Raw genomic sequence first — 13,179 nt, 5'->3', positions numbered from 1 at the left:
GAAATATCTTTAACATAATAAAAACTACATATAGGAATCTTAACAGTGACACTTTTAAGGCTGTTTGTGGAGAAGTGAACTTCCCCAAATGAGCTGAAACTACTAACGTGTGTCTTCTGATAAAGAAGGACGGTGTTAGGCAAACAAACCAAATTCATTATTAACCTTAATCAGAATTCTCTTATGTATTTATTTAATAAACACATACAATGTGCCAGGGCCCCAAAAGATAAAAAATGTCTAAGAAAGAGTTTTTGACTAAAAGAACTTTGTCTTTTATGAGCAAATAAAAATAATTATGTTCTTACACAGATAATACAAAGTGCCAGGCAATACAGAGAGGATGTAACTAAGCCTGTGTGGAGGCTGAAATGGGGAGAATCCAAAGGAAAAGCAAAGGTTCATAATTGAAGTATTATGTAAGCTGCATACTGAAAGATAAACTAAGGAAAAAATAGGGAGAGAGAAGGGCATTTTATCTGAACACTCGACACCAAAGAAAATAGTTCATGGAGAAGAATGAAAGAGTGAAAAAATATGAAGGTATGAATGAGGATGGCAAAATGAGAAAAAAACAGTCTTTAACATCTGTACCTGGAGAGTGTTTATAGAATGCCACAGTTGAATGGGACTCAGAGCTCTTCTAGACTAATCTCCTAAATTTATGGGTAAGCAAATTGAGTTGTAGGGAGAAAAAGTGACCTTAAATGTTTTCTCTACATTAAATGATACTTACGGATAACTTCTTCTTTGCTGTCTAACTCTTGTGTTAAAATAACTTCTCTGTAAAAGGAAATCAAATATATTAATAATAAATTTGAGTTAAATATTAACAAAGCACCTTAAAGAAAGACATGAAAAAAAAAAGTCTAACCAATTGATACTTACTTTGCATTAACAAGGATAATTAACATTAAGAAATAAATAAAAAATGGATCTGCTTGTTGTAGATATCCATCCCATATTGCCTGAGTGACTTCAATGGAACAGTAACATGCAAAAAGGCTTCCAAGCTGTAATCAGGAAATGAGAGACATAAACCATTGGAGTTGATTTGATCTCTTAAAGGAAATGAAAAAGTAACATTACATTACATTATTAACACCTGATATTTAACGTGTTACCTTACTTTTAGTGTATGAAATCCAAAGGCAAAACAGATTCAAGGGACGACATAGACAATTACTAACTGTGTGATTTAGGACACATTACTTAACCTCTTTAAAGTTTCATTTTTACTTCTTAAAAAAAAAAAAAAAGGAATACTACAATCCATTTTCTAATACTATTGTCAAAAGAGAGATAATTACCTAAAGTAACCAACCAGTACCTATCTCAGCCATAGCATAACTACCATGATTACTGACAGAGTTCTATAACAGTAAGTAGCATAATTATTATCAGTAACAGCACAGTGTTTAAATTAAAATGTAGCTGCAAAGATCAAACATGATAATTTAAGAGTACCTAATAAAATTTTAATGATAACACATGAATAAACATGAATTGCTCCCTGAAATTTACTTGTACATCATTTTAAAGAGATGAAATATTCATATCCTTTAAGAGATTTCAAGAGCTCTATGGCTTTCAAATAAAAGAGTTAATTCATAAGTTTCTATAGCCAGACTGTGTTTTAAATTGCACAAATTCAGTGAAATGTTTATATCATTCAACTGTCATTAAATACAAAAACAATTCCATCTCTACTTTTAAATTTAAAACACTGCTAATGGCCAAAGAGAGCTAATGGGAACACATACATTTCATGCATACTTTGTGCTAGGTACTAAACTACTGTCACATATTGTTTATTATTTTAATTCTCACAATGAGCCTGCAAAGTAGACATTTTTCTCCCTATTTTAGAAGGAAATAAATTTGAATTAAATTACTTTTTCAAGCTCACAGAGCTAGTGAATGGTTGTGTAGAGAGTAGGAAAAAAGCCTACACCAGCTAGGGCAACATAGCAAGACCCCCAACCTCTAAATTTAAAAAAATATTAGCTGGACATGGTGGTGTACACCTATAGTCCTAGCTACTCAGGAGGCTGAGGCAGGAGGATTGCTTAAGCCCCGAAGTTCAAGGCTGCAAGGCTATGGTGAGCTATGATTGTGCCGATGCACTCCAGCCTGGGCAACAGAGTTAAGACCTCATCTCAAAAAAAAAAACGGCAAAAGAAAAGGCCTTATGGCGGAGTCCAGCTGCAGCCCAGAGCTGGCTATGAATGCTTATCCATGGTGGTGGATATCATGAAAATTATGCCCAGACCTTTTTTCGCTCATCAGCTTTCATTAGTGTTTGTGTTTAATGTATGGCCCAAAACAACTCCTAGATAACCATTCATAACCAGCCATGGGCTGCTGTTGGACTCCCCCAGCAATGTAATCACCATTACACCTGACCACAGGCTTTTAAAGTACATAACAGTACAAATGTTTTTTGTTGTGTAAAAAATTACTACTACAAATACAGATTAGAAGTAGTAAAATCACACAGAATAGTAATACATAGCCATTTCTAAAGTCACTTAGCTAAACTAAAGCTACCAAGTTACCACTGACTACATTGGTTTAGTTATAGGTTCTTGATATTTAAGAATTAAATGTTTGATCTCATGGTTGGAAAAAAAACCCTCTATTTTATCAACATGATAATATTAGCAGGAATGAACTATTTGGCACAACAGCTGAAAAAAAATCAGTTGTTTTAGTACTCAGGGTTCAGGCAACTAAAATGACATTTCATAGACAGAAAGACCTCTACTTATTATTAAAATGCTTAAGAGAAATAGTTTATTACTTTAACATAAATAAGTGGATTTATTGGCAACATATGAATCTCAAGAGAAGCTACAATTTTATAGGTATTTTAACTCAAAATTACAAGACTGGGGCCAAGAGGAAAGTGTAATAGGCTACTGAGGTTCAAAATGAGCCCAGAACTGAAATAAGTCAGAATTCTGTAATCACCACTTCTTCATTGCTACCTCATCCCATCATCCTCTGAGACAGGTACAGGGCCATTATTATTTCCATTTTATAGATGAGAAAATTAAAGCGCAGAGCTATCTTAGATCACACAGTTAATAACTGGCAGAAAAGGATTCTTACTGAAGCAAAGTTATGTTAAGATATAATCAAAGAATTTTTTTTTTTTTGAGACAGAGCCTCAAGCTGTCACCCTGGGTAGAGTGCCGTCATCACAACTCACAGAAACCTCCAACTCCTGGTCTTAAGCAATTCTCTTGCCTCTGCTCTGCTTAAGTAGTTGGGACTACAGGCGCCTGCCGCAATGCCTGGCTATTTTTTTTTTGGTTGCAGATGTCGTTGTTTGGCAGGTCCGGGCTGGATTCGAACCCACCAGCTCAGGTATGTAGGTGGCTGGTGCCTTAGCCTCTTGAGCCACAGGAGCCGAGCCCAAAGAATATTTTAAAATTTTGAATATAAAGTCATCTAGCACTTAATGTTTTAGAAAGATCTTCAAGTAAGCCTAGAAGAACAGTTCACAAAGGGTGATCTGAAGACTCCCATTTATAGTAGTTTGTGAGGTCAAAATTATTTTTCTAGGCTCGGCGCCCATAGCTCAGTGAGTAAGACACTAGCTACAATACACTGAGGCTGGCAGGTTCAAACCCAGTCCTAGCCTGCCAAACAACAATGACAACTACAACAAAAAAACAGCCAGGTGTCGTGGCAGGCACATGTAGTCCCAGTGTTGTTGTGAGCTGTGATACCACAGCACTCTACCCAGGGCGACAGCTTGAGACTCTGTCTCAAAAAAAAAAAAGTTTGAGGTCGCTGTGAGCTATGATGCCATGCAACACTCTTCTGAATGTGACAAAGTGAGACTCTGTCTCCAAAAATATATATAAAATAATAAAAATAAAGAAGCAGATAAGAGAATATACCTGTCTTTTGATTTAGCCAAACATTAATGAGATTTGCAAAAATGTAAAACAATGCCACTATTCTTACTAATTTTCTTTTGGAAAATATAGTTCTTTTGCTTTTAAAATAGACTATCATTACTATTAGATTTATCATTACTTATAAATAAATAAATATTTCAATTGCTTAGTTTTAATTTCTAATCAACTTAATCCATATAAATAATGGATCATCAATAATTAAATTTATTTAAAAGTATAAGAAGTACTGAAAGGTTTCAAAGGATTGAAAACCACTAGTAAGACTTTCCACTGAAAACAAAAATGGAGAATGACAGAGCACTGAATTGTACTTTACATTCTTTTGTATCGACCATTTGATAATCTTAAGTCATTTTCTTCATGATTATATGCCAATTCTTATATACAACATCAACAATTAAAACACAAAGTTCAAAACTGAACTGATATGTTTACATATATTACATGCACATACTGACAATTACATATATGTATATATAACTAGTATATATTTGATATTAGCTATAACTAATATGTTAACATATATTTATTAATATAACTAATATTAACTATACACAACTATATGTATAACTAATTTATATGCAGCTAACATACTATTTAACATTATATATGTTATAATACTATAATATTAATATGTCACTGTAACTATATATAACTAATACTAAGTATATATTACTTATATTTATATATATAAAAGGTTAAACTTCATATCAAATTATCTGTATTGACTAAGGGAAGAGTAAGAAAAGTTATTTTGAAATGCCAATAATTTTACTCCTTTGGTTTACGTAATAATGGCATATAATTTAGTACTTTTCTTTCTCTCTCTCAGGAAAAAAACACCTAACTATATTTTTATATAAATCTATTTTTCATTAAATGTTCCTACTTTCACTTTATTACCCAGTTGAGTGCATAGGAGTCTGGAGTAATTTTCTTTGTATCAAGAAAAGAACAAAGCTCAGGTTCATGGTATTGGATGAGTAATCGGAAGAGATGAAATGGTCTCCCCTTCAGGGAACAATCCCTAGAAAACAAGAGAAGTAAAGGCTTTTTGCATTAGTAGGTGAGAAATGATCACCATAGTAATCAATCCTCCTGCAACACCTACCTGCTCTTCCCAGTCCCCAGAACACTACAGCGTTCACAGCAAGCCTACTGACAGTGCCTGGCAGAGCTCTCTTTCTAACATCTTTCAATATCCCTGACTTGACAAACGTTTGTAGAAATAGGAGGTCTACAGCCACTCTAGGGAGACTCTTTCCAGGTAAACCCAGCCAAGAGGACTGCAAGGATCACTGAAAAAAACATTTAGGTTATTTTTATAGGGTTGGGATCCCAAAAGGAGAGCTGGAGAGTCCTGAAGAAGTCCGGCCCCCTCCTCTGCCAAGTAAGAGGAAACTCCTAGGAAGACTTCTAGTTAGTGCCACAGTTTATATGCTCAATTAGGAATGTCCTTTAGCAAAGTTTCAAGTCTAAAATGGCCACAGATGAACATTTTAGAATAGTAGCCTTAGAAACTATGGAAGTGGCCTCAGTATCAGGTGCTCACATTAAATTCTAGGAAGTGCCAAATACTGACTTTGTTGAATAACTGTCCTACTTCAAAGAGTTATGTGAGATAAAAATGGGAAAGCTAAACGTGAATATTGTTTTAAAGTAGAGAGCACCAAATATGTGAACAATGTACGGAAAGTGTCCAGCCATATAATATGAAAAATAGAGACATACATGGCAAGATACTTTTGGGCAGCCCTCATATATGCTGTAATTTATATACACACATACACACATACACACACACATATATGTATTTTTTTAAATGCTTTTTTAAAATTTTATTTACTTAGAGACAGGATGTTACTCTGTCACCCAGGCTATAACACAGTGACATGATTATAGCTCACTACAGCCTCAAACTCCTGGGTTCAAGAAATTCTCCCACCTTAGCCTCTCTATCAGCTAGGAATACAAGTGCATGCCACCACATCTGGTTAATTTTTTCTTTCTTTTTTATTTATTTTTTTTTTAGAAACGAGATCTCACTATGTTTCCCAAGCTGGTCTCAAACTCCTTGCCTCAGGCAATCCCTGCCTTGGCCTCTCAAAGTGCTAGGATTACAGGCATCAGCCACCATGCCCACCTTATTCCTTTTTTTTTTTAAAAACAAACATCACATTTCACTGCATATACTTCAAAAAGAGAAGTAATTATAAAAGGCCTAGAGATGCACTCTTGATCATAGATGCCCTGAAGTTTCTACCCATTATTTCAGGAAGTATCTCGGCTTACTCAGCTTTAAGGTTCCTCTGCCAGGAGTCACAATAGCTACTCACAGCCCTGATTTGAAAGGCACTGTCCCCACACCCAGATAACTAAGCACATGAGCCCAAAGAAGACAATCCCTTGGAGCAAGTCCAGATGTGGTTTACTCCTCAGGAAACACAGTTGTTTCCTCCTTCCATTCTCAGTCTCTGACTTTAAACTCAGTAACCTTACCTCCTAACTCCCACATAGGCAGCATTCTTAGAAAATCTTTCAAGCCTAGAGGACTTGTTAGATACCATTATATTCACAATAATTCATTTTAGTGTGTTCATGTTTGTAATACCTCAAAACTGAACTGTGTTTTGAGGTATTACAAAAAGACTCTCTCAAAAGATTAGATTTTTGGTAGTATGATTTTATTGGACATAGGGAAATTGTTACTTTATAACTACAGTTACAAATAAAAGGCAATACTGCAGTTACTTATATACAGTTTGTTTGGGTTAAAATATGATACTACGATGAACAAGGTGATGACTAATTCAATCTTCACTTGAACTAACAGGCTTCACTAATTTTTCAGCCACTAATTATAAACGTTACTGTATTCAGCTTTTGTACTAAGATACATTCTACCAGTCACATAGGATGTAGGCAAAAATGTGTGACAAATCAGCAAAAACTTAATAACTGCTCAAAAAACAGGCCATCATAATAAAAATAATTATTGAAGAAATACTATGTGCTAGATACTGTAATAAGCATTTTATAAAAGTTGTTTTACTCTATCTTCACAAACAAGCCCATGAAATACGTGTGTGTACATATTTATATTTATACCTGTATATCCATTTTATAGATGAGAAAACTGAGGCTTAATTGAGATCAAGTAGCTCACCAAAGGTCACATAGGAAAGAAGTGATAGACCTAAGAACTGTACGCAGCAACTAGGCATTAAGGCATTATGCCAATACTAACCCCTTTCATGTATGTAATTTGATATTTCAACTAGAGGTACTTTTGCAGAGGTACAATCTCTGAAAAAAAACAACTGTAAAGAAAATGCAATAAGGTAAAGGGCTTCACGTAAAAAGTTAACAAAATGAATGTCACAGTTTTAACATTAAAGAAAGCATTGATAAAAAATGCTTTTAAATATTATTTAAAGAGAATGATGAAAATAATTTCTACAAATCTAAGATCTGAGGCCAATGCTAGGATTTGGTATGATTCTCAATCTATCTTTTGAATAGTAAGTAATAATTTTATGTTACTCTCAATTGCAAGGCAATGTGCTCAATAGCAGTCTACCCATCTTGTATCTAAATCTGTAAGAAGATATGTTAAAATGGAGTTCTTCTAGCAGCATTCTGTGGAGTTCAGTGTTCTTTCCAGGGGCATTAATGCTGACCCTAGCTGGAGTGCTGTGTTACACGTGGAACTCATAGAAACAGTAACCGGACAAGACAGCATGTAACACAACTCAACAAAAGCCCTTCCCTTTACTCCTAACTACCACTACCACCATTCTCTAGAATGAGACCAAGCTGGGACATCATATCCCTTGCTACTGCTAGCTCTGTTACAGTGAGAAGTGACCATGAGAAGTGTTGAAATACACACAAGGAGAATGAAACCTAAATGTGAATTTCAATCTCAGTTCTGCAATGATCTCAGTCTTTTCTCCTGGCATCTCTGAGTCTATTTTCCTTACATAAAGTAGTATGTTGTCAAAGTAACACAGAGGTTCTCCACCCTGGTGTACATAATAACACCTGGGGAGCTTTGAAAAAATACCTACCCCCTACTCAGTCCACTTTGATTTGAAATTCCTGGGATCAGTATGTTTTAAAAGTTCTTTGGCTAAAGAGACATATCTCCAAAGAAAAACCACAAACTGCCAATAAACACATGAAAAGATGCCCAGTATCACTAGATATCAAAGAGATGCAAGTCAAAAACTACAATGAGATATCACTTCACATCTACTAGGATGGTTATAATCAAAAAGACAAATATTGGTGAGAAGTGAAGAAACTAGGATCTCCATTCTCTGTTCATGAGCACAGAAAATATAGCCGCTTTGGGAAAGTCTGGCCATTCCTCACAAGGTTAAGCATAGAATAGTATGATCCAGAAACTCCATGCCTATTAGGCACATACCCCAGAGAAATGAAAATGTATGTCCACACAAAAACTTATACACAAATGCTCACAACAGCATATTCATACTTGGCAAAAGGGAAAACAACCCAAATGTCCATCAGCTGATGAATGGGTAAATAAAATGTGGTACATAAATAAAATGAAATATTTGGCAAAAAGAAAAGAAATTCTGATATGGCCACAATATGGATTACACTTAAAAGGTAGTGACAAAAAAAGTATATGGTTCCATTAATATGAAATGTCCAGAATAGGGAGAGCCATAGAAATAGAATAGTGGTTGTCTAGGGCCAGAAGTACTGGGGAAAATGAACAGTTAACTAATGATGGGTATGGAGTTTCTTTTTGGATGAAAATGTTCTAAAATTGACCATGGTATGGCTGTACAACTCTGTGACTATACTAAAAATCAGTGAACTGTGCACATTAAAAAGATAAATTTTACAGTAGACGAATGATAACTTTAATAAAGTTGTTATTTTTTAAAAGAAAAAGAAATAAAGAAAAAGTACTTCAGTTGATTCTAACCAGCAACCAGAGTGAAGAATCATAATAGCAAAGCACTGATTATCCAACCAAAATTAAGTTCAAATCCTGATGCAGGCAGAGGGCACCTATAGCTCAGTGGGTAGGGAGCTGGCCACATACACTGAGGCTGGTGGGTTTGAACCCAGCCAGGCCAGCTAAAACAACAATGACAATTGCAACAACAAAAAGATAGCCGGGCATTGTGGCAGGTGCCTATAGTCCCAGCTGGGAGGCTGAGGCAAGAGAATTGCTTAAGCTAAGCCCAAGAGTTTTAAGTTGCTGTGAGCTGTGACACCACAGCACTCTACCCAGGGCAACAACCTGAGGCTCTGTCTCAAAAACAAAAAAATTCTGATGCAGTCACACACCAGAAGTTTAATCCTGGAAAAGTTATTTTATCTTTTCTTTGCTCGGTTTCTATAGCTATAAATAAATCAGCTACATTATAGTGATCACTGTTTAAATGAGAAAAAATATAAAACACTTATGCCTAATATAGTGGGGTATCACATAGAAAGTAATAAAAAATGGCAGTCAGCTAACTATCAAGGTCCAGAATAGCAGTTTGCTACCTTGGCTGCACAATGGAATTAATTAATTGAGAAGCACTAAACAAACTGATGCCATAAACAAGAAATTTTTATTTAATTAGTCGGGTATGCAAACAGAGATTAGGCTTTTTAAGAGCTTCCCCAATGATTCTAATGTGCATCCAAGGTTGCACAGCTAAGCTACAGATCTAGAGAAAGTCTCAGGTTTCTTTTGGCTCTAAAACTCTATCTGATCCATAACAATAAAACTATAACAATTCTTTCTGACCTCGTATGTGCCCCTCACGACCATGACCCTTCACAACAATCACCTGGGCAAGTGCAACTGATGCTCCCGACCTTCAGGATAAGTTATGTCATCTCCACTATACACTCCCATAGCATTCTAAATTTTACCTTCTTAACACTCAGCACACTTTAATTTACTTGTTCATGAAATTTTGTTCCATTTACTTGCTGAATGCCTGTTTTTAGGATTACACTGTAAACTCTAACACCAACACTCAAAAAATTTTAACTTTTTACTTAGAGACTATAATTTTATTCTTATATGTTAAGAAACTGAAATAGCGGCTCAGCACCTGTAGTACAGTGGTTATGGCACCAGCCACATACACCAAGTGTGGTGGTTCAAACCTGGACCAGGCCAGCTAAACAATGACAACTGCAACAAAAAATAGCCAGGCGTTGTGACAGGTGCCTGTAGTCCCAGCTACTTGGAGGCTGAGGCAAGAAAATAGCTTAAGCCCAAGAGTTTGAGGTTGCTGTGAGCTGTGATACCATGGTACTCTACAAAGGCAGCAGATTCTGTCTCAAAACAAACAAACAAACAAACAAACAGAAACTGAAATAGGTATACCACCTAATGAACTTGAAGGGTTATGTATATAAAGTCTAGAAACATAAATTCCTTTTATAAAATAAATTTCTTGTGTATATTTAAAAAATATACAACATGATGTGATAAGAAACATATGTAATAAAATGGTTATACAGTACAACAAAATTTAACAAATCCATCATTTCATATAGCTACCTATCCCCCTCCCCAGGGCAAAAACAGCTATAATCCACTCAGTTAGCAAAAATCCTTAACATAATACACTATTATTAACTACCATTCTCAAGTCCTATATTAGATCTTTTGACTAGTTCGTTCTACTGCTACTTTGTATCTTGTGACTGACACCTTCCCATTTCCTCCCTTGACAACAGTCCTGGCAACCACTGTGGTAGAAGTAAAATTCTTAACCAAAGAATCCTTTTAAAAATGTTTATAACCACAAAAATAAAGTCAAATAACAACTATGGCTCAGGCTTGGCGCCTGTGGCTCAAGTGGCTAAGGAGCCAGCCACATACACCCAAGGTGGCAGGTTCGAATCCAGCCCAGGCCTGCCAAACAACAATGACGGCCGCAACCAAAAAATGGCTGGGCGTTGTGGCGGGCGCCTATGGTCCCAGCTACTTGGGAGGCAGAGGCAGGAGACTCGCTTGAGCCCAGGAGTAGGAGGTTGCTGTGAGCTGTGATGTCACAGCGCTCTACCCAGGGGGATAGCTTGAGGCTCTGTCTAAAAAAAAAAAAAAAAAAAAAAACTATGGCTCAAACAACCTTAAAAATTATTTGAGCCTTTTACTTCACCACCAAAGTAAATCTAAAACTTTATAGTTCACAGCAACCTAGACTGCTATTTGCTTTAAAAAAACTATAATAACTAAATAATATCTTACCTGGGAATGTACTTATTCATGATAGCATAAAAGCAGTTGTATAAATCACTGCGTGGCAGTTGAAGATGCACCAATGGTTTGAGTAAATGTATCCAGCTAAGGGATGTGCTATATTTAATGTTACGTGATTTACAATAAAAGGTGATTACAGATTCAATATCCAAAAGTATTTCTGCTGCCTTTTCCTCTGGCACTGAAAGCTGGTCTAGAAAATAAATATCAAAATATAAAGTTACCAAGGGCATGTTAGAAGCTCAGTTATCTGACATACACTTGTTTACAAATATACACTGTACCTAGTGCATTTAGAGTATGACAAAAGCAAAGTAAAACTAAACAAAAGTGACTTTCCCTTAAACAATCATTGGTTCATAGATCTAAAACCCAAGGAAAAATATAATCAAATCACTTTATAATACTCCTGTTTTTAACTTTAAGCAGGGTAGTTGTTAAAAGAAACTTAAGAATAGCAATCACTTTCACTTAAGAATATTTCATCATTTAGAAGTGAAAGAAACAGAAGACTTCCATATACTTAGTATTGACTATATGCTGGCAGTAGATAATATTCAGATTCTATATATGTTAAACATAAGAATGGCCAATCTGAAGTACGAGGTAGGCAAAGATAGAGATAACCCATATTCCTGGAAACCAAAAGTATTTTCTGGACAGATCATCATCTACCCCATGATGGGTAACTGGCAATGTAATTTTAACAAGGGAAGAGAAAAGAATTTATTTTTCCACCACCAAATTCCCTTCCTTTTGCCCATACCAGCAATAATGTTTCTGGTGTGGTTATGACACAAAAGCCTATTTGACCATTAATTTAAATAAAATATGATAGAAAAAGATACCAATTAGACACTTAGTGTTCCAACTTATACTTCTTTTTATTCATCTCTTGTGCTATAAAGCCAGTAGACGATCTAATACATACCCACATAAGAGAAAAACTCAATTCAAGTTGAGAGGAAGGAGAATAAGGGAGTGGGAGTAAGGAGGAGATTAGTGTGCTCCCACTTAATGGGCACAATGTAAGGATATATGGCACACCTCTTGGGTTTGGGACACAACTACAAAAGCGACTCTACCTAACAAATGTAAACACTATAACCTAGTTGTTTGTACCCTCACATTAACTGGGAATTAAAAAAAAAAAAAGAAGTACAAATTAATTTAATCTATATTGTGAATTGACAGGCTTTTGTAGGGTGATTAGAAACCTACTCATATACAATAACAGATCATAGCTTTGACTTTTATATAAACATCAGGGACACAGATCCCTTTAATTTGGGAACTATATATAATCATAAAGATCATTAATTATATAAAAAAATTCAAGTTTAAGACTGTAACAAAGCTCAAACATACATGAAAAATTAAACATATAATGCAAAAGAAATAATAAAAAGCTCAGCTCTTTTTAAAAGTTATTAGACATTATTTTATAAGAATTTCAAAGGAAACGTTTTAGCTATTTAAAAGCCCTTCACAAGTTTACAAATTATAACAAGATAATTCTACTAAAAAGTAGTTCCTCTACCCAAAAATTATTTCCAAAATTATTTTGCTATTTGAAAGCAATTATTAAACTTACCAATAAACTGTAGGCAATCTTTGTGAATAATATTCTGTTCTGGCAGGTCTAAAATACCATCCCATGATGCCAAACTATCACCTTTTCCTGCAACATTCAGAGCAATCTACAAGGAAGATTTAAAAAGCAACTAGCTTTATATGTCATTTCTCATTCTTGGAAAATATGCTGTAACAATTAAAGACTTGAGTTTAGGAACAATAACAAAGATTACAAATTAAGATACTTCACAAATGCTGAGCCCTTAGTCATATCACAATGAATCAACTAAATTATTTTAAATCATTTTCCATTAGATATTAACTACTTCATGCTGTTTAGTGAATAAAATGAATTATATAAAACATTTATCTATTTGCCTATATAAATTTATTTCAAGAAATCATCTTTTTTTTTTT

General features: G+C 34.9%; 1 protein-coding gene across 1 annotated transcript in view; it reads right to left on the bottom strand.

The window, feature by feature from the left end:
- TBC1D23 (TBC1 domain family member 23) overlaps nt 1-13,179 on the bottom strand; it is a 69,963-nt gene that overhangs the window by 27,275 nt on the left and 29,509 nt on the right. Inside the window, exons 3-8 of the mRNA XM_012801489.2 lie at nt 12,782-12,887; nt 11,176-11,380; nt 4,836-4,959; nt 889-1,013; nt 737-783; nt 433-443 (exon numbers count right to left, since the gene is read on the bottom strand). Of these exons, the coding sequence (XP_012656943.1) occupies nt 433-443; nt 737-783; nt 889-1,013; nt 4,836-4,959; nt 11,176-11,380; nt 12,782-12,887 (618 nt within the window). The remainder of the gene's footprint in view (nt 1-432; nt 444-736; nt 784-888; nt 1,014-4,835; nt 4,960-11,175; nt 11,381-12,781; nt 12,888-13,179) is intronic.

Source organism: Otolemur garnettii, unplaced genomic scaffold (genome assembly GCF_000181295.1).
Source record: "Otolemur garnettii isolate 467f Iridium unplaced genomic scaffold, OtoGar3 scaffold00009, whole genome shotgun sequence".
NCBI lineage: Eukaryota > Metazoa > Chordata > Mammalia > Primates > Galagidae > Otolemur > Otolemur garnettii.
Note: the sequence above shows the minus strand (reverse complement) of the source record. Positions and strands in the feature narration are given on the sequence as shown.